Genomic DNA, 23,836 nt, shown 5'->3' with positions numbered 1-23,836 from the left:
TAGCACAACAAAACTAGGATGATTAACTATTGGATAAATTGATAAATTGTTTTACAAACTTAAAAAGTAAAAAAGGTTAACAGAAGTTTTATTTGTGTTTTACCACTGTCCATCCATCATCACAGGAAGGTTCAGACTCTTCACTAGATGAATTATCCATCTAAAAATTACATATAAAAATGAATGAATACAATGTACAATCATTTTAATAATGAATCAAACTACCCATAATTTAAAAAATGCTATCAATTTAAGTTATGATAAATAAAATATTTATATATATATATATATATATATATATATATTTTGATTATAAATATTGATTTAAGCCATAGCAATTTGACCATTGACTGAGAGTGGTATTGTTAAGTTTGTAGTAGGAAAACATCAGTGTTTTTTTTTTTAAATATGTAATTTAAGGATATATTATAGATTTATTGCTAAAAAACTAGATGGTCATCAATCTGAAAGCTTGCAATATCTGGTGGTATTGAAACTAGACGGTGACTGCGATTAACATGCACACGATACATCAATTATAATAATTTAAATATTATAAAGATTTATAACTATATATTATATTTAACTTAACAGGGACTTAAATTAATACTAATAACAATAAATGAAAAATTACTTTTTGTTTTTCACGTATAGGTCTAACTGGAACAACTTGTATTGGAATTAATACAGGTAAATTTTTAAGTTCATCAATGACTTTTTTTCGGCCTTCTACTGACTGATTCCAATCACAATAAAGCTTACATATATGTTTACTTAAGTCATCAGCAGAAGCATCTTCAAGTACAACATCAAATCCAACATCCATAACATCTTCAATAATATCTGATATAATTGTCCAACACATATTATCACCTAAATAATTATAAAATTAATTGTTTTCATTTATTTTAATAATTAATTAATATAATTTATTTTAAACAATGTGATCAGTTATAAAATATAAATGTCAGTACTTATTACACTTTAAGATGGGTTAGCAATAAAGATTAAAATTAATTTTCATTTAATTGTCTATTATTAATACTTTTCTACACAAATATATTAAACATTAAGGATATATACATTTAAAATAAAATAAAAATGATATCCATTATTTTAGTTTCTGTATAAATGAAAATACACTAACCAGATTTGTGGAGGCATTCGTGAATATTCTGTATTAAGTCACTTATTTTAAACTGCATCACTTCGGACGAACCACCCATACCATGTTCAACGGCTAACTAAAAGGAAATATGTATGAAAGAGATGCTCAATATGTGATAAGGAAAACAAAAGATTAATACTAACTTTGAGAGCAGTCCAGTTATTAAATAGCACGCCAATAACATGTTCGAAATTCGTGTCCTCGTTCAACATAAATACAGACATGACGAAAATAAGTTGTTTACGTAGACTTACGTAAATGGAAACAACGAACAGGCACCTGGACCGGATTGACCATAGATTAGTATATATATACGAAGACAATAGCAACGATAAACGTATGAAAGGTTCTTTCTAAAACATACCGCAGGATAGGTGCTAAACGGAATGATTGGGGAACGATACGGGATGGCACGGAAGTGTTGCGATTTTGACCACAGTCAGACGACTTAATTAGTGGTCAATGGGAAACAGCGAAATGTTTATCGGATGATAATACACTAATTCATTATCCTCATTTCTCGTCCTCGTGGTTCGCATGGCCGACGTGCCGGATGATAACAGTAGTGAATTTCACCGATACTACTGATTACAACGTTCTTAGATAATGGACGAAGAATCTCTTTTTAATTTTGGTCCTTGCAGCTAGAAAGATTAAAACACTACCGTGGGTTGCATTAGGCTATTTTAGTTTTTATTGTTAATTTATTGTACTATTATTAATATATTAGTAATTAGTTTAATGTTGAGAGCATGATGTAGAACAGTGGATTACATTCAACAATAATTTAAAATTTAACGAGGCACAATAAACAAATAAATCATATAGCGTTATCACCACATACCGCATGACTACACCCGTAGATAAATATTATTTTCTACTATAAACTACATCACCCACCTGTAACCAGTCTGCACGTAGACATAATATATTATTATTATAATATCATATTATGTAATTTATTATTATAAATATAATATATGCAGTGATGTATTGCTAAAATAAATCATGGGTATACGCCTTATTTCATGTAGTAACTATCATATGGTAGGAATCACGATTATAAATCTATAATATCTTTAATATTTTTAATTTCTTATATCTATTATATCTTTAATCATGGTAGGAACCAAAAAAACTCGTTCATGAACAACACATCCTTAATTATGACTGTTTGATAACAAAAACTTGTTAAATGATAACAAATTTGAATTTTTCATTAAAAAAAAAAAAAGAAAAATAATAATATATCCGATACCGAATCAAGTCATAAATATAACCACAAGTAAGGTTAGTCAAGGTATTATGTAGTTATTTTTCAAATTACAAGCTATACGCTATATACGGTCGTACACCCGCGTATCATCAATTTTTTATAAACTATACGCCATAGATAAAAATAGCGTATTGGGTATACGCCATTATACCCTCCATCACTGAATATATGATATTATTATAAAAGAGCTACGGGTGTAATAAGTCCCAAACGTCATTGAGTCACTACGTACTTTAGTATCCGAAATAAACCGATAAAATAGTCGTTTCTTATCTTATGTTTTATTTTGAATATTTTTCGTTTAACGAATTCGGTTAATAAATAATTATAGTTGTGACAACTACAAATGTTTACGGTGTTTCTTGTTCGATGTTTTTAGGATATTTCACTGACAGTATTCGCGAGTTAATAATAACAAGAATTGAATTCTCATACGACGATAATTATTCTACGAATTACTCAGTTTTTGGTAAATTTTTAAAACTGTTTTCTTTTACAGAGTTTTAAACATTTATTTGAGGCAACTGTCCAATTCGGCTTTACGTCAACGTATATCATAATCCATTTTTAATTTTTCCCAAGCCAGTTATCCAAAAATCTACCAACTCTTCAAACATTTTATTTAACAATTTTTTTAAGTAATTAATATAATTGTAATTAGTGTTCTTGAATCATTATTATAACCATCAATTATTTTATTTTATTTAATAGTTTAGAAATTGAGGAACCATGGAAGTATTCAGATATCATTCCATAGGGGAAATAATAATATTTCATGTATAGCAATAATAAATTAAAACTATATACTATATACTTTTAATTAAAAAAATTATAAATATTAGTTATAGATCAAAAGTAAAACATTTTTTTATCATGCCAAGTTTACCTCCTCATTTTAATGGAAAAATTAATGGGATTTTAACAATATCCATATCAGATATTTCATGGTTCAAAAATGATGTAAAAAGTACCTTTGTACAATTTGAATGGACAGGAAGTCATGAAAAGCACAAAATTTTGTAAGTTTAAAAGATTGTATTATTTCATTAGTTATGTTAAATAATTAACTAAGTATTTATTTAAATTTCAGAACATCTAAATATTCTAAAATATCTTATGATATTCGAGCTAGCTATAAATTATTTATAAAGTATTTATCAACATGTTCGTTAAAATGTTCAGTTAAAACTAATGAAAATAAATCATTTGCTTACACAACTTTGAAAAAAATTTCAATATCTCCAGATAACCATTTAGTCAAAATTTTACCACTCACTATTAATGAAAAAACAGTTGGTACTTTAAAGTTATGCTTTGATTTAAAATCATTGAATGACACATCAATTGAAAATGATATAAAATCTTTGAAAAAAAATGGTATTTTGGTGAAATTTTAAATCCTAAAGATGACAAAGAATTTTACTACTCAGAATTTTTCAAACCAACAAATAGTATAAGACCTATTAGCTCTTTATCATTACAGACTAATAAAAGTAAAGAAGAATTAACCAGTGATTATTTAATGGGTAAGTTATTGTTTTTCTTTTAATTGTTTTATTTACAAATTTATATTTACAATCTAGTTATATTTAGGTAAGGATATGGCTCCTGAAGAAGAAGAAGAAGCGCTTAATACTTTAAGAATAATGCCTTCTGCTGAAAGTGTTGTTAGTGCAGCTGAAAAGATCAGTATTTATTCACCATTACATATTCAAGTAAGTCATTTATAAATCATTGTAATGATTGTAATTCATTGTAAACCAGGTTTATAAAAAATGGCCATAAGTGTCAAAAATCATGTTTTTACTTTTTTTTGATTCTGATGAAATTTGAGATGCTCTTTAACATTATGAAAATCAGAAAGTCATTACTTGTTTTAAAGTCCTTTAATTTCCTGATATATTTATAAAGAATCGCGGACATTTCACCCCACAATTTCGTCCCCGTCTATTATTAAAATAGAACATTTGGTCCCCAGGAGTTATATAGATTTATTTTAATTATAATTTATGTTTACTTAGTATAATTGTTACTGAATTATTATTATTATCATTATAATTGTTTTTTTTTATTGGTGCGTGCTTGTAACCATTCACCAATTATGGCGTGTATATCTAATGCAATATACGATTATTTTGGATTTAAATTTATTGTGCAATTGTGCGTTTTAAAATAATTTAAATTTTAAGTTAAATAGAAAAAACAATTTAAATTTAGTAATTTAAAATTCTAGGGGCCAAATGTCCTATGGGTATGTATAAATAAATCTATATAACTCCTGGGGATCAAATGTTCTATCTTAATAATAGACAGAAACGAAACGTCCGTGGATTTGTTTTTTTTATGGGGGCGAAATGTTCTTTTACCATTTGTAAATTCTAAATTTAATTTCAGTGCTATAATATTAAAAAAATTTTGTTATTATGTTCTTATAGGGAAATGCCAAAACAATGAATAATACAAGGCCTAATATTAAGAACATGAAAGGAAATCAACCAAACTTAAAGAAACCTTGCTCAGAATTGAATAAATGTGAACTCAAAACGGACTACTTTAAATCATTACAAAAAGGTTTCCAATATCTGAGTTTTATATTATTATAAATACATTTCTTTTAACTATCAACCAGCAGCTTATTACACTATTGTGTCTTTAGCTGGTATAATATGCAATAATCACTTAAACAATAATAATAATAGTTATTATAATCCTTTCATAAATAAAATTTTATAAACAAATGAAATAGAATAATATAAAACTAAAAAGATAAATACAATTTGTAAATTAACCAGGTATTACAAGGAAAATGTTAGAATTGAGAATAACCTCAATAACACCTAAAGTAGCATAAGATTTACCATTTTTGGCTATTGTATTATCCCATGTATAACATTTAATCTGCTATTTTTTTCATTATTTTTATTTTTTTTTTACAGTTTAATTAATAATTGTATTAATAATTTAATTTACATATTAAGTGTTGAATATCTGCATTATAAAATTCTGTATTATTTTTTTTTTTTACATTCTTAAGTATGTATATTATAAATATATAGATTATTTTTTCTTAAAGGACCATCCAACGCAAAAAATCAATAATTATTTTATTACCATGATAAATAGAATAGAGTCTAACTAAGTTAATAATAATACAACTAAATTTCGTTTGTGACTATTCGTTCGCTAGTTACGGTGATTTTTAACATTGCACATGACGTCACAGATTCGTTTGTCGAGGCGGCGGTCATATATAAAATTTAAACAAAATTATTTATATTTATATTTATTTATTATTTATACAATATATTACAATATTTATCCATTTCTGTTTTAACATAAAATAACTGCTAATGAATTTATTTTTTTTCGAATGAACTAATCAAATGTATTTAGGAGTACCTCATAATTTTTCCATTCCATAGGGGCAACTTGGGGAGCACAATAGGATTTTTATCACCCCTAAGTTTAAATGTAGCACTCCTATTTTTTCAGATCTATATAATCTATAGTAATTACAGTTAAGTACCATTTAATTTTACTTTCAGCAATTTCAGCACCCCCAATATTTGGGCTTTAGTTGCGCCCATGTTCCATTCGTATAATTATATCACATTTTGGTTTAATCTTGTAGACTAAAATAACACTTAGATACATTAACGTGTATAACATTGTTTTGACGATCGTGAAATTGTGTACAGATTTTTTACACCTAAATTGGCTAATTAATTATGTGGTTGAAGGGTCATTAAAAAATATATAATATATATTATAATATTATATTGTGTAACTAAATTGTGCATTACAATTATAGTACAATAAATAATAGAAAGGACCACTTTCACATTTCATACTGACACTGTACTTACTAGTTACTAGGTACTAAACATTAATACGAAATAAAGGATATTATTATTATTATAATCATAACGATATTTGTAACTTCATACAACAATAAGACTATATTGTTATGAAAAATAAAAATCGATAAAATTATAAATAAAATCATAGCAGTACTCATATGAGTTATGACTAGAGCCCGGATTTATATGCATTTGTATGTTTGTATTAAGTGTATGTACGTCTATGGAGGTTTAAAACGTCCACGATTCATATCACATCAAATTTAACACCAAATTTTATATTATATATCTTGCATATTTCGAGGGTTATTGCATATTTGTTCATAAATGCATATAACATGCATATTTAATGGGTTTTTAATAAATTAAAAATGTTAGTATTTTTTTTAAGTTTTCTATTCGGTTTTTGAGAGTAGGTAACTTCAAATGATCTAAAATATTTATTTAATTTTTTTTATTTATTTTTTTATTTTTATCCTCGTTTTTAAGTTTCCTAAAAGTTTTAGATTAATTTAAATTATTTAAAATATAAAGCAGTGGATATAATCATTTTTTTTTTTTTTGTTTTTGATAAAATATTTAGAATTTTATTTGGTATAAAAGTGTAGTTTTTTTTTAAAAAAACACACATTTCTTAAACTATAACAATGCATATAATTTAACATTTAGGCACTTTTCCTTTGTATATTTGTATAATTGACATTTTTTAAATGTTTATAAATCCGAGCTCTAGTAATGACAATTGACACCATATGACAATGGTGTATTATTATAGTAGTTATTATTTTAATAATATTAAACCAAAATGCAATATAATTATACGAATAGAGAGATTATGAGGTACTCTTAAATACATTTGGTTAAGTTATTCGAAAAAATATAAGATCATTACCGTTTACTTTACGTTAAACCAAAAACGGATAAACATTACTGTGTATTATGATATAATATGTGACGTCACGCGCAAATGCGTGCAGACAACTAGCAGACAGTCACAAACGAATTTTATTGGTATAATTTTTTTCGTCATAGTATGTAATTTAAGCCTAAGAAAATGTTTTGAGTTGGATGGTCTTTTAATTGTTTTGTATAAACTATACTAGGAATACACTTACGTTTTTAATATATTGAAATTTCTAAAAATAAAGTGTTATATTTGAATTGTTTGTTATTATGATCTACGTGTAGTATATATTATTGATATTTTTTTCTTTTATTTAGTGCCAGTTCCAAATGATGATGTGTATTTACATTTATCAGTTTTTTCGATAAATGTTTATCGTACAATCAAATCACTTCAAAACTGTGAGTGTTTATTCTATTATTTAATGTATATAATTGAAATTATAAATATTAAACTTGATTTCTTGGGAGATGATTTACAAAATTTAAAAAATTAAATTATTAAAGTTAAATTGGATATAACTTTAAATTAAAAATAAAAATACAATAAACTAATATGAAAAATTTATCTAAATAGTGAGATTTTTGGTTTTAGATATAAATAGCACATATATTGTTCAGTGTCTTAAGGACCAAGAACCGTATAAATTATTGAGATTTATGTCTAGACATATGGATGATAATGGTATGTATTAAAATAGTTATACTATAAAATGAGTGCTTCTAGTTTTGACCTACCAGTCATCTTCAAATTACTTAAAAAAATATTCAAAAATAAATTCAATTAAAACTATGATAGTATATAAATGTCTTTATTGCTTTTATTATTTTTGTATTATTGCAAGTAATCTGATAATGATTGGTCAAAACTAATAGTTATTTTTTTATATTATACTTTATATATATATATATATATATATATATGTATGTATGTATGTATGTATGTATAAAAGAGTAAAAATATTTCAAAAATATATGAATAACGCTATATTTTTTTAAATTTTAGTTGTAAAATTTAAAGCCTTGATTCTGTCATCTCGTTTGGAAGGTGGCACAGTTAATGGCATCACTATTAGAACATGTATACGATCCCTCAGTATGCGCAGTCCTATCATTCTTGGTGAAACAAAACAAATGTTAGATTGGAATGGATTTTCAACTGATTTTGATGATTTTAGATTTATTAAAGTTCCTATTTGGAATAATGATAAAATAATTGGACATTTATCTTTATCATATGCTTTTTCAAAATCACTAATATTCCAAAAATATGAAGATCATTTTCCTATAAGAAATGTGGATAATATAATGGATATAGAATATTCTGAAAAACAACAATGTGAACTTAAAACTGCCAATATTTCGAAGTCAGTTAATATAGTTAAAAAAAATGCAGAAGATTTTGAAAACATCGTTAAAAGTAATTTAAATTTGGATGAGTGGCTGCCAAATGAAAAACAAACTAAGATAATGAAAGAAAAAGAAACTCAATTATTTTTGGATGAGTGGCCAAGTAAAGTAAAACCAACTAAGGCAACAAAAGAAAAAGAAACTCAAACTAATTTCAAAGTCCGTCAATTTAACAAATCAATACAAACCTTAGTCAAAATGTCCAATGTTTCAGTACAAGTAAACAGTGATGAATTAGAAGATCCTTTGGATAAAACTATTTGTTGTGATGTACAAAACATATTTCGATGCACTCATGAGTTTACATTTTATATTGAAAAAAAATGTAACTCAACTTTCAATTATGTCACATATCAATTTCCGGAATGTGTTACTACTAATACAGGGAAAGGTAAAAGCACTAACTGTAAAATATATTTTAGTTATTAACAAATATTTGTTTGTTTTAGTGATAACATGTCATCGAATGCTTAGAACTTATGGCAACACTAATATTTTACATTTAATAACATTACCTACTACAGTTTCTTTAGAATCTTATTTTTACAATAATTATACAAGATCAGCTATTGTGTTAAATCTTCATCAAAATAATAATTATTTACCAGAAAAAGTATAATAAATTAAAAAAAAATAAATATAAAACATTGTATCTTAATTAATTATTTTTGTATTTATTTTAGATTTCACTACTAGTTTCACATTTGATTGAGATGGGAGATAAATTTAAAACTTCACATATAACTAAAAGTTTAATTTTAAATAATAATTCATCTATGCATGAATCACGACATGATATATGTATTAAAATACATTACAAAAGAGTATATCATTCATTTCCATCTCCTGATAAACAACTTAGAAAGTCATTTAGTCCACACAAGTCTATAAAAAAAAATTCAAAAATTATTGTTGATTTAACTGAATCAGATTCTGATGAGACCTCTATAAACAAAACTTATACATTATTCAAACGTAATGATAAATTTGATAATGCAACTGCTGAAAACAGTACTCAAACTGATCCATTATCTGTTAAAATATGTTATGATTATAAAATTCAAACTAAAAAAGATATAAAGGAACAACCTACAATTACTTATGACAGTTGTAATTTAACTGAAAATAAATCAGAAAATATAGCACATCTAAGCTCAAGTGTTATGATAGAAAATCAGCCAAATCAAATTAATACAAAAAGTAAAAAATGTAATATGAATACTAGTAGTGACATATTTGATGACAATGATATTTTTAAAGCAAAAGTGATAATTGTTGGTGGTTATAATTTACCTATGATTACATTAAATGGCGATACCACACCATCAGCTCCAACTTCATATGTAATTTTAGATAACTTCTTAGGAAGTAATTTATCAACGTCATCTGTTGTTCAAAAAGTAAATCCTGTATGGAACAGTGAATGGACTCTCATACTTCCGAAAAATAAATTAATAGAGGTAAAGACATATTTATATCTGATAAATAATTATTATGCTAAATAGAATGTTAATGGTTTTTAAAAATACTTTATAGTTATTACTATTATTGCTATTCAGCAGAATTTCACACTGAATAATGTTTCAAATACAATTATTAACATTTTTTCTTAATTATAAAAAATTTAAACTTAGGTATTATTCTTTTCCTTGACATATACTCAAATATTATATCCATTTAAAGTTTTGAATTTATATACAATATAGCAGGGGTGGCCAATTTTTAGAGATTTGTAATCAACATCAGAGTTTTCCAGGTTGTTGTGATAGACCAAAAAAAAAAAAAAATGGTTGAAAATAAGCAAAAAAATATATTATTTACATGCATGTTATACTTTATTCATTTCTTTTATTTAAAATATTAATAAGTTATTAAGTAATAATAACTTTAATTTTACAATTATACACAACACGTTTTCCTTATTTTTTATTGTATTTTAATAATTTATTATTTTTTATTCAACCTATTAGCCACCTCTGCTGTATACAGTAAAACCTTTAAAAAGTAGACATTCATGGGATCAATAAAAATTTCCGCTATTGAGAAAAATGAATAAAATTATAAATTTAATTTTTATTGACTTTTTAAAAAAATTTAAGATGTATATGTATTATTAAATATATTATTATTACATATTACAATTATTAATTATTAATGCATATATATATAAAACATTTTGTACATATATTGCAACGGTAAAAGAAATCTGAAATTGTAGTTGGTTTGTTTTCTTGTATAACAATTTGCTCAAAATTTGACTGGAGTTGATTAACCAATGACAGTTAAGCTTCATCACCTGTGTTAAGAAAAAATGTTTTTGAGCCGTTTTAACTGCAATGCTTTTTTGGATGTTACATATTGTATATAAGAGTAGGTACCTAATCGTATTCATTAAATCATTAAGATAATTATCTTTAGACTTTAGATCTTTATCTCACAACATTTAAATGTTTTAATCGGAAATATAAAAATACAGTACATATGTATATACAATACAAGTATGTTTTTTCTCAGAATATATGTCCTTTATTTAGAGATATTGAAATATATCGGACCACATAAATCTGTCACCCTCCATTATTAAGAAGTGTCTGCTATTTAGTGTAGCTCAATCCAATAATTTCAGTAGATATGTGCCAGGACCGAAAAATGTGTTTGTTATTTAGAGGTATCTGTAAAGAGAGATTTCACTGTATCTTTAGATTACTTCATATTTCTGCCTATATGTTAACTGCTATAGTTTGGTTATTGGTTATTTTTTATTGTATATATATATATATATCTATAATATAAAAATGAATCGCAAAATGTGTTGGTAAGCGCACAACTCAACAACGCCTGGACCAATTTGGCCAAATCTTTTTTTCAAATGTTCGTTGAAGTTCAAGGATGGTTTTTACGGCGAGAAAAATTAGAATTATTGCTGGAAAAACCCTAAAAATAGCCCTTTTCTTTTTCTAATACAAATGATTTGTAACTAAAACGTAGTCAATTTGAGCTTTATTGCTATGGTATAAAGTTCATATTAAACTAGCTGGTTTACCCGGCTTCACCCAGGAGGTATTCAACTATTATATATAAAAAAAATGAGAATGAAAAAAATACTATTTTCTTATATTATACCTTTTTTATTTATATTGGCTTCGCAACTTCTTATCCAATTCTCATACAGTTTTTTTTAAATGAAAGAGGATATCACGGTAATAGGCATAAATAAAGTCCGATAATGTTAGTCAATAATTAGTTATCTATACATATAATCCAAATACCACTGACTCACTGATCGCTGTATCTCAAAAATTATTAACTACTCAACGTAAGTTTATCGATAAAAATAATCTCATCACAAAAACTGCCACATTACAAATCTTTTTGACAGGACGAAGTCTGTCGGGTCAGCTAGTATATATATATATATATACTATCTAGCATTTACTTTCTTTGAGCAACACATCAGATTTGTTAAAATTGAAGTATTAATATTATTACTAATAATTAAGACTGGGATTTTGATGTAAATGCATCTTATTGTTTTCGATGTTCCAACACGTAGGTCCATAAAAAGGTAATTAAATATGTGTAGTAGTATAAATTTTTAAATTATAATACATTTTTTTACACATTTTTACAATGCAATTTTTATGATTCTTAAAGCATTTTTGCACATGTATATTTTTAGGTAGGCATCACTACTATGTGTATTGTCTCTATTTAAGAAATGTACAGCAAAGCAAATCTTTGTTCAGTAGAATCAATTTATGTTAAATATATTAAAATATTAAATGTTAGAAAATTAAAGTTAACTGACCTAGTTTAAATTTAAAAGAGGGAATTTATTTGTATTAATTTATTTTTATCTGTGTGATGATTGGTCAGTTTTCACTAATATTAAAGCTAAAAATATAAAATTGGTTCCATTGAACGCAGATTTTCTATATTATCAGACTGAGACAACACATAAGTATATGTGTGGTGACTTCTTAATTTTAACTGTTATACTTTTCTATATAATACCATAGACCACACACACATTATGGTGTTTTTCTTGGTGTTCCCTCTGTATTAAGCATTAATCCTGTCCTTGGCCAATTTGAAGTCTGTATAGAATCATTTGTTTGATGACAATAGCAACATTTGTAAATCTTTGAATATTTATATTTATAATTATAATTTTTTTATAGGGAAAATGGCTAATATTAGAGTTATGGTGTAAAACATATAGAAATGAATATGCTGGACATGATGCAAAACGAGACATAAGACTTGGATTTATATTTGTAGATTTAAGTGCACTTGAATACAACTTTAATCAAGCTAGTGGAATGTATGATGTTATTAGTGAAACTGAAAAACACCAAGGAAAAATTAAAGTAAATTGAATTGGTTATATATTCATCTTTCACTTCTATTATAGAATTATAAAATCATCAAAGGTATTATTTTTAGATTATATTTAGTCTAATTAACAATATTTATCCTCAAATCAATGTCAACTATGGATCTCAACCAATTAAAGAAAGTAAAATTAATAAACCCAAAGAAAGAAACATGGAAAAATCAAATATAAATTTAATGTAAGTTTACTATATATAGCTAGTGTTAATATTATATCTAAATACCATATTTAACTAAATTAATATATATAATATAAAAAATAATTTTATGTTATAAGAAATGAAATGATTGGAAGTCTTCAAGTTGAAAATAATTATGTAAATTCAAGAAAATATGAAAATCCTATAACAGTAAATGAAAAACATTATGAATACGTGGATCTTACGGAGGATTCTTCACCAAAACACAATAACACTTCTTTAAAGAATAAGTTTTCTGAATCGTATCTGAAAAATGGTTTAAATAAAAATGATAATCGATCTGCTATGGAAACTATAAGTTCTGTTACCTCTTGGACAAGTTCATCAGATGATATTTTATGTTCAAATAATAATTCTCGGGTAATTTAAAATTTAACTAGATAATATAATATATATAACTTTTTAATTGATAGGTATTTTATTAGTACAAATATTTTTTAAACGACTGATTAGCCATAGAATAGATTAAATTTTATTAATAATATTTAATATTTTTATAATAATTATATTATTATTTTTATTATACTTTATATTTCAAACAAAATTGTTACATTTTAATTTATTTAAATATTTATAAATTTCAGACTGTCAATAATATTTTAAGTAATGAAACCAAAATGAATCGAATAAAACAAATTATTCAAGGTTAAATTATTATAAGAATTCCTCTCTCCTAAATCTTAGTAAATATAACAGTAATTATTTAAGTAAACTCAATAAACTTCAAAATGTATTCATTAATTAGCTTACATAATCAGTACAATTTTTTTATTTTTAGTTTTATTATTATGTTATATTTTAGATTAAAAATCAGTAAAGAAAAATATTATATTAATATATTAATATTTAATTTAAATAAGCGTTTTTTTATTTATCATGTGAAATTTAATTTTTTAATGAAAACCTCAACATTTTAAAATAAAGAAATACAAATTGAGTTTACTAACTGAATTTATAAATAAACTTTCACTTTGGTATAACTGATGAACAAAATACATTTTTGTCTATTTTTATTTTGCCTTTATTGGATATATTGCGGCAATTATATTACAAATTAAATATACAGATATACTGATGAATAATTTAAAATATATTTAAATAAATGCCAGCAGAATTTAGGAAGTTAAATACTGAGGACATAATTAGAGTGGCGCAAGTGTTAAGGAGAAGATTTAAGTCAGGAGTGGTATAACCCTATTTATTTTTAAATATATTTTATTTTTATGGCTATTTTCAATTTGAAGGTGGGTGAATGCAACAATTATGTCCCTCGGAATGTTGAGATTCTTGAACCTTGGTTGTTGAGGAATTACGGGGACAATGTTTCTATGCCATGAAGCGAAATTAGTAAAGAGGACCATTTGAATTATTTTTGTCTATAAATGTTTAATAGAACAATAAAAAATTACTTAATGGTTAATACTCATAAATTAATATATAAATAAATAAAAACTTAGACTGGAGTATTATATTTGTAAATAACGACTGATTTCAAATTAAAAAATCATCATCATTTTAGTTTAGGTACCCAATGAATATAATTCAAAAATACGAGGGGTGAATGATAAGCAGGGCTCGTATGTTTATGCATTTACATATCAATCTTATAAATTTGTATTTAATGCTAGATGACAGAAATCCATTTAAAGGTACCACAGTTAAATATGTAAAATCTTATTTTGCATGTTTTTGCATATTTGACTTTTTTTGTATGTTTGGCATATTTATGCATATTTTTATCAGGCATATTATACAATATCCTATTAGAATATATCAAAAATCTAAATGAAAATATTTATATAAAATTAAAAATAGAAATTGTTTTATCTTTCCTTTTCTTATCTTCATGATATTCGTAAATTTAATGAATAAATTTGTTTCAAAAGTTTCAGGTTTAAAATGAATTACTGACAAATATACGTATTTGCGTACATTATACGCAGTTCATGAAAGCTCAAAAACAGTATTAAGTAGTATTTAAATTTTTTTTTTTAATTGTGACATAAAAAAATTAAATATAGCTATAAAAAAAAATGAAATGGTAATTCATGTTATTTCAATAATAATTTATGATTCTTTTAAGTAGATAATTTTAGATATTTAGTGTATATAAATGCATATTTCATAGCATATTTTGCCATTTTTAAGTGCATAAATGCATGCTTATTTAGGCATTTTTTAGAGCATGAACTTACGAGCCCTGATGATTAGTAAGTAATACACAATTGCCGATAACTCACATTTGTAATAAGATAAAGACTTCAAATTGGTGTCAAAATAATATAACTATTATTATCTATAAATATAAAATTTAAATATTATAAATACCACTGACTCATTGACTCATATCTCAAAAACTACTAAACATACGCACTTGAAATTTGGAATAGTGGTTCCTCTAATACTTTCACCGAGGATTTTTCGAAAAGTCAAAACAGTTTTTCACTGAACGTATAAACTTTCATTTTTCGATTACCTAGGAAATATTTGGTTTATTTAATATGTTGATTTTGTAAGATTTATGTAATTTTTATAAATGAATCAATAACATTCGAATATAAAAATATTTTATGCTTTTTTCAACCTAACATTTTATGCAGTGGCGGATTACGCATTTTTTCGCCATGGGGCAGTTTTTTTGGCGCCCCCCCCTCCCCCACTACTCCACTAGACAACATAAAATATTTTAACTTTAACTCGACAGCTCGCCAAACTTTTGACTGCAGTTGTGACCTATATGGATACTTTTTCTTAAAAATGTTTTCAAAAAATTATTTTTAGTAACTTAAAATAAACGAAAATACAGTCAACCCATTGGTTCATAAGGCGCCCTTTTAGACCTGGCGCCCTGGGGCAGCTGCCCCGTGTTGCCCCGTGTGTAGATCCGTCACTGATTTTATGTTAGGTACTTGAGTCAGTTTTTTAATCTAAAATAATAAAATATCCCCTGGAGGAGACTGGGTAATTCAGCTATAAAAAAAATGAATGTTTGTATGTTCCTTATGTCATACTAAACTATTCGGCATGTTCGACGGTTTGTGTCCAATGAACTATGGAACCATTGAACCGATTTTGATGAAATTTGGTATAAAGATATATTAGACCTTGGAGAAAGACATAGTCTACTTTTTTTTTGCAAAAAAAAAATAAATGGAAACATCAGTAGACCTGACAAGATCCAAACGAGCAGTTTTTGTATGGTTGTTGCTATAACAACTAGATCTCTTAATACACGTGAATTCACGGAATTCACGTATCACGTGTCACGTGTAAAATCCAAAATAAAAACGTATATAAGGATATACATTCGCTCGTCGTACACCGTGGCGTTACGTGCTCTCACTCTCGTTCCACAGTGTTTTTTTTTTTCTGACATCCGAAAAGTGTCCGATAATCTTGAAATTAACACCAATCGTTTCATGCTGTCACGCTGATGCCAAATCTGCTGTCCTTCGGAAGTCACAGAGTGTTTTTTACCCATCAGCGGTGAAAATTTGGTAATTTTAATTAATTCAATCATTTACCGCTCTGTTATCTAATTATAGCAGGTAATACTTATCTTCGAACTCCCCGGCCTAGCCGGCGGTCGTTCTTATCCTATCTCATTAATAATGACCCGCACTAATAGACCGTCATCGAGCAGTTCTCACACTACCATTTAAACATACGAACACAATAAAACAAAATCTGTCTAATAATAATTCGAATCGGATACTTCAAATGATGTCTTTACGGACGATATTCCTAATGACCCAGATTTTAAATTAGTCACATATAATTCAAAACGTAATCTTTCTTCTACCAGCCCAACCGGAACACCCGACAATAAGAAATCAAAACCCGTCTTTGTCAGTTCAAATAGATTTAACCACCTCCAAGTACCGGACAATGATAATGATAATGTAAACAATATTGAAACGAATAATGTCGATCAACCAAACCACATCCCGTTACCTCCACCAATATTTGTACGAAACGTTTCTGATTTCATTGAATTAAGAAATCAATTAATAAAGCTGATCGGCCCACAGTCCTTCAGCTTTAAGTCATCAGTCAATAACCTTAAAATTAACACTACCAACCCTGACTCGTACAGAGAAGTCATAAAATACTTGAAAATAGGCAATGCCGAATATCACACTTATCAAGCCCGTGAAGATAAAGCTTTTCGTATAGTCATACGCAACTTGCATCCGTCTTCTTCAACTTCCGAAGTAGGTGCTGCCATTGAAGATATCGGATATTCTGTCCGCCAAGTTTCAAATGTTATCCACAAATCTTCAAAACGTCCCCTCCCAATATTTTTTGTTGACCTTGAACCCGCTCAAATCAATAATGAGATTTTCAAATTGACCTCGCTGCTTCATATCAAAATAAAGGTAGAAGAGCCACATAAAAGACGTGAAATCGTTCAGTGTTCCAAGTGCCAAGAATATGGCCACTCTAAAGGATACTGCGCTCATCCTCCCAGATGTGTTCGTTGTGCTGATTTCCATCCCACTACACAGTGTACACAATCAAAAGATACTCCTCCAACCTGCGCCTTATGTAGAGGAAACCATACCGCAAACTACCGAGGATGTTCAGTCCATAAAAGCTTACAGCGTTCAAACTTCAAATCAAATTCAAATTTAAAAAATCATGTAAATAATAACACTATTATAAATAAGCAGGAAACGCTATCCAGTGTAACGACCCATCCCCCCCCCTCCTAACATGAATGACAACAAAATTTTTCCTAACCTTACCCAAAATCATCAAAGCCATAGCTCTTCAAGTAAAACTGATTCCCAATCTAATTCCACTGATAGTATCTCAAATAATCAACTTTCATCTTTTTTAACTGAGTTCAAACAACTGATTAATCCACTAATTCAATTACTCACCACTGTAATAAATAAACTTATTTCACATAATGACAAATAATCTCACCAATAATAAAACTCTTAAAATCATTCTTTGGAATGCCAACGGACTCAAACAGAATGAGTCCGAACTACTTAACTTTCTTATAGTAAATCAAATCGACATAGCTCTAATCACCGAAATTCACTATTCAACTAATTCCAGTCATTTTTTCCCCGGCTTTAATATTTACAAAACCAACCATCCAGATGGTACGTCTCACGCGGGTTCCGCAATTCTAATATCTTCCATAATCCAACATCATCCTCTGCCGAGTTTTCAAATCCCCTCTATCCAAGCAACCAGCATTTCAATTTCAATAAATCATACTCCTATTACTGTTTCTGCAGTGTACTGTCCTCCTTCACCTCAAATATCTCAACTCTACTTAGATCAGTTTTTTTACTCCTTAGGGCGTAACTTCATCGCCGGTGGTGATTTTAATGCCAAGCACTCCCTATGGGGCAGCCGTGTCGAAAATCGTAGAGGATACCTATTTTATAATTCCATTCAAATGAACGGCTTTTCAACTATTTCACCCCCTGGTCCTACTTACTGGCCTACTCATTCGAACCGTCAACCTGACCTACTGGACTTTTTTATATCGTCAATACCCAACCATATAAATCATACTATTCAAAACATATGTGACCATATATATATATATATATATCTTCTGATCATTCACCCGTTCTACTAAAAATTATGGAGCTCCCAACTCTAACTCCTTCGCGTCCCTCCCTTTCCAAAGGTCCAATTAACTGGAAACAATTTTCATCAAAATTAGAAAATTCTAACCCTTAAAACATGCAATGAAATTGAATCCGCAGCTCATCAATTAGTTAAATCAATTCAATCAGCTGTCTATGAGTGCTCTTATCCTTCCAATCAGAAATGTCACTCAAATCTCAAATCTTTTATCCTGCCTCCGAATATAAATATTTTAATTGCTGAAAAACGCAGGGCTCGCTCCCGTTGGCAAAGATCAAGACTACCTTCAGACAAGTTAGCTTTCAATAATCTATCTAACACCATTAAAAAACTAATCCAAAAATACAAAAATGACCTTTTTGTCACAAAATTTAAATCTTTAAACACACAAGACGGTACATTGTGGAAATCAACTAAAAACATGCTAAAATTAAAAGAATTCTCTTGTCCTATTAAAAAAGCAGATGGATCTCTCGCTCTTTCAGACTTAGATAAGGCCAAACTTTTTGGGGAACACCTCTCGAATATTTTCAAACCTCACCTTGATATTACTCCAAGTACCACACAACTAGCCAAAATAAATGATTTTCTTGATGCTTCACTACCAATGTCTCTCCCTATTAAACATGTCTCCCCATATGAAGTTGCTAACTTGATCCAAAGATTGAAGCCCAACAAATCCCCAGGTCATGACTTAATAACAAATAAGATTTTAAAATATCTCCCCAAAAAAACAATCCTTTTGCTAACTTTCTTATTTAATTCCATGTTAAGATTGTCTTATTTCCCTACCATCTGGAAATTATCAATTGTTATCCTCATACTTAAACCAGGAAAACCAACCAATATTGCAACCTCATATAGACCCATTAGTCTACTCCCAGTGATTGGTAAAAGCTATTCGAGAAGATTATTTTAAAAAGACTTAGACCAATAATTGAATCACATAAAATTATTCCCGACGCTCAGTTTGGTTTTCGAGCACACCACTCCACTATACAACAGGTTCACAGACTAGTCGACAAAATTTCTTCCTCCTTCGAAAATAAAAACTATTGCCCGGCAGTCTTCCTAGATGTGGCTCAAGCCTTTGACAGGGTTTGGCACAATGGCTTACTATATAAACTGAAACTATTCCTCCCTGCTCCACTTTACTTACTAATTCGCTCTTACCTTGAAAATAGAACCTTTAAAGTTCGTCAAGGCAATTCTTTTTCTTCTGTCTTTCCAATCCTAGCAGGTGTTCCTCAAGGAAGCGATCTCTCTCCTGATCTCTACAATATTTTCTCTTCTGACATCCCTCAAACCAATGACACCATCATAGCTACCTACGCTGACGACACAGCGATCCTATCATCCAATAAGAATCCAACCGTAGCATTCAACGCCCTTCAAAACCACCTAGATCTTATAGATAAATGGTCCTCTAATTGGAAAATTAAAATTAATGCCACCAAATCTGTTCATGTTCCTTTCACTCTAAATAAAAAAAATCTGCCCACTCCCACCCTCCATGAAATTCCTATTCCCTCCTCATCTCAAGTAAAATACCTTGGTATTATTTTAGACAAACGTTTAACCTGGGGCCCTCACCTTAAAAACAAAAGAAAGTCACTCAATTCTAGACTACACCTATTACGTCCCATACTAAAATCTAAACTTCCACTTCATAATAAATTAATTTTATATAAAGCAATGCTACGTCCAATCTGGTCATATGGTGCACAAATATGGGGTTGTGCCAAACCATCACAATTAAAAACTATCGAAGCCTTCCAATCGATCTCTCTCCGTACAATCACGTCCGCTCCTTGGTATATTTCCAATCATACCCTCCACAAAGATTTAAACATAGAAGCAGTTGATAATTTAGTTAAAACTTACTACAAAAAGTTTCACTCAAAATTATTTCTCCATCCCAACCCACTTATCGCAAATCAACACACGGTATCAATCCCGGACAACCTCCCCCCCCCGTCGGCTCAAACGTCATTGGTGTCGTGATCTTTTAGACTGAAAATGTGCTAGTTTAGCAGTCACGTCATGGGTCCTATCACTGGATAGGTTCCCAAATCGCTGTTTCTTGTCCATCATATATTGTTAACATATTTGCTTATTTGTATTTTTTTTTTTATACAGATTGTAAATTTTATATATTTTAAAAAAAAAAAAAAAAAAAAAAAAAAGGATATACGTTTTTATTTTGGATTTTACAGTACTTTTATTTTAGTACTTATTATTTATTTTACAGTACTTATTTTACTGTACTATTAATATTTTATTAAAACTTCAAGTGTATAACATAAAATTACTAATTTTACCATAGTAAAAATGGATATATATTTTGGATAAACATGTATTTCACGTATACACGTGAATTCCGTGACACGTGTTTTAAGAGCTCTAATAACAACCAAATAAACGACAAGGAACCTCACACACCTCAGTGTGTACTTTATTGAAAATAATTTCCAAGAGCGACTATGTTCTCGAAAAACGACACTCATCTCTTCTTTTTACAAAATATTAATTTGCAAGACCTTTTCTGTGTATTGAGGTGCAGATGTATTACACTTTGAACACAATTCAATAATCCAACAAAACGAAAAAAAAAAAAAATAAAAATAATGATGCAAAATAAATTGAACGTTGTTTTAAGATATTAGTATATAGGTATTTCAATTTAGTAAAAGGCACAACAAAACGCGATAAGTATGGCTTTATACTAGTGTTCTTGATACCCAGATACCCGGGTTTTACGGGTATTATCCGATTTACAAAATTGCGGGTACCCGTTATGGTTTGTATACTCATTAATAGAGCTGGGATTTGTATGTAAATACATATTTTTTCTAAAACATGATAAATTTCGTTATCCTTTTTTTTTCGTTGCACAGATAAATAACTGCTATAAATAGATATTATTTTATACAACAATTTACTGTTTAATTTACTTTTACATTACAGTAAATTAGTAGCTATAGGATTATAAAAACAGCATAGTTAACAAAACTTTTCAAACGCCTATCAACAGGGACGACATGAGGGGGTGGGCAATATGAGTAGTTGGCCCAGGGCCCTGTGCCTTAAATTATAATTAAGGCCCCGCGGTTCTGATTTAACTGAACTTAAAATATTTTATTAATATAAATTATAAGACTCAACATTTATTTTGTCCAGGGCCTCGCAAACTAGCATCGTCACTGCCTATCAATATAATTATTCAATTATTATAATTTTTGTATAGTTGTATATTTAAAGTTCAAAGCGTAACATTGAAACTATGAATATATTACACGTCATCAATAATATCACAATTTTCTATTTTTTTTTTTTTTTGGCCCTGGGAGTGGGTTTGAACGCCTCTCCCCCCCCTCGTATGTACGCCATTGTAATTACTTATTATTATCTGCATAGATATACACATAAAAGGTAACGAATAAGGCCACGTTATCTGCAAGATTTAAATATAGGTTTTATAATAGCTTTTAACATGTTATTCGACATTATTCATAAACTAATCATTGTAATAATATCCCTAATAAGTTATTAGTAATAACATTCATATCTAAAAGCTAATAAAAAAAAAAAAAAAAAAACATTCATATAAAATGCCAAAGATTTTATTTTTAAAACGTAATTTTGTTAATTTAAAAGAGTAAATATTTTAATATTTTTTATTCGAATAATTGTGTTATATATAATTTAATACTGATAACTTCTTAGCAGTTAAGACTTCGCTAAACCGTTTACGTATATCAAAAACCATCGGATACCGGAAAATTTTGGGTAATGGGTACCCACTACCCGAAAACGTTGATTACCCACAGAATCGAGTATTAACCTGATAAACGATTACCCGGGTATTACCCATATCAAATCAAGAGTACTACTTGCCTATTACAATATATAACAAATTATTCTTTCAATCATTATTTCGGGTGATTTATACATAGAAAAGCATAGCTTCTACAGCAGGGGTCTTCAACCTTTTTATGCAGCGGACCACATATTTTTTTTTATCTTGCATTAAAAAATTGCCGCATTCGTAGTAAAAACATGTATCTTATATAAAAATTCAGTTTTATTATTACAATTTTATAATTAGGTAGGTACATTTAAAAATACAAATTATTATTATTATTATTAAAGCATATATAGATAAACATTTTTTTTTTTTAATTACAAATTTTTTTTATTTTATTTTTAATGTGAAAACTGACAATGTTTTTCATTGACTAATTTTTCGATATTTGGTTGGATCTGAGACGATGCAATTCTGAGTGAATTTTCCAAGTGAATGTCAGTTAACCGAGCTCTAGTTTTAGATTTGACAATTTTCATTCGTAAAAAAATGTGTTCATATGTGAAAGTACTGCCATAAAGAGACATCATTCGTAATGCGTTCTTTCGAGGATTAGGATATGTCTCTGTGTCAATATATTTAGAATAAAAAATTGAAAGTTCAACATTATTGTATTTTTCTTTTAATATTGTATTGTTCTGTAAATCAATGATCTCCATTTTCATGTTTTCTGGGACATCTTCAACTGATAAGGAAAATGGAATTGAAAACAAATTAAACAATTTTTAATTAGCTTTGAAATCTAAGAACCTCGAATCAAATTGGATTTTTAAATCAGAAATTGCTTCTGCGTATTTTTCCTTTGAAGTGACATTGTATTTTGACAAACATTGGAAGTGAGTAGTGTTATTTTTTCCTAGCTGAATTTCCCACAGCAGAAGTTTATTTTCAAAAGATTTAATATGGCCAAATAAATGATGTATTAATTGGTTTTGACGTTGCAAGCGTAAATTCAGTTCATTCAAGTGCAATGTAATATCCGTAAGATAGGCAAAATCATTTTTTAATTTTAAATTCAAAAATTTAATTTTTTAAATCAAAAACCCTTTGCAATACTTTTCCTCTGCTGAGCCAACGGACATATGTAAAATATATTACATCACCTTGTTCAACATCTATTTCATTCAAAAGTTTTTAAAGTCT

The 23,836-nt window shown here is 27.9% G+C and overlaps 2 protein-coding genes across 2 annotated transcripts; one reads left to right on the top strand and one right to left on the bottom strand.

Moving 5' to 3' along the window:
* LOC112687070 lies at nt 1-2,016 on the bottom strand. The gene is made up of 5 exons (XM_025559604.1): nt 1,533-2,016; nt 1,312-1,447; nt 1,148-1,244; nt 635-873; nt 1-160 (listed from the first exon to the last, which is right to left on the bottom strand). The coding sequence occupies exons 2-5, from the start codon at nt 1,390-1,392 to the stop codon at nt 89-91; spliced, it is 489 nt and encodes a 162-aa protein (XP_025415389.1). The 5' UTR covers nt 1,393-1,447; nt 1,533-2,016; the 3' UTR covers nt 1-88.
* A 1,301-nt stretch (nt 2,017-3,317) lies between these two features.
* Nucleotides 3,318-13,967, top strand: LOC112687069. Its single transcript, XM_025559603.1, is given in 14 exon segments — nt 3,318-3,463; nt 3,535-3,824; nt 3,827-3,970; nt 4,038-4,159; nt 4,880-5,015; nt 7,526-7,609; nt 7,803-7,892; nt 8,214-9,008; nt 9,067-9,230; nt 9,301-10,077; nt 12,799-12,987; nt 13,064-13,191; nt 13,290-13,572; nt 13,797-13,967. Coding segments are annotated over 14 exon segments (3,414 nt in total). The 3' UTR covers nt 13,863-13,967.
* Nucleotides 13,968-23,836: the final 9,869 nt, after the last annotated feature.

The sequence above is a fragment of the Sipha flava genome, unplaced genomic scaffold (assembly GCF_003268045.1).
Source record: "Sipha flava isolate LNK unplaced genomic scaffold, YSA_version1 32_pilon_pilon, whole genome shotgun sequence".
NCBI lineage: Eukaryota > Metazoa > Arthropoda > Insecta > Hemiptera > Aphididae > Sipha > Sipha flava.
This window is presented reverse-complemented; position numbering and strand designations above follow the sequence as displayed.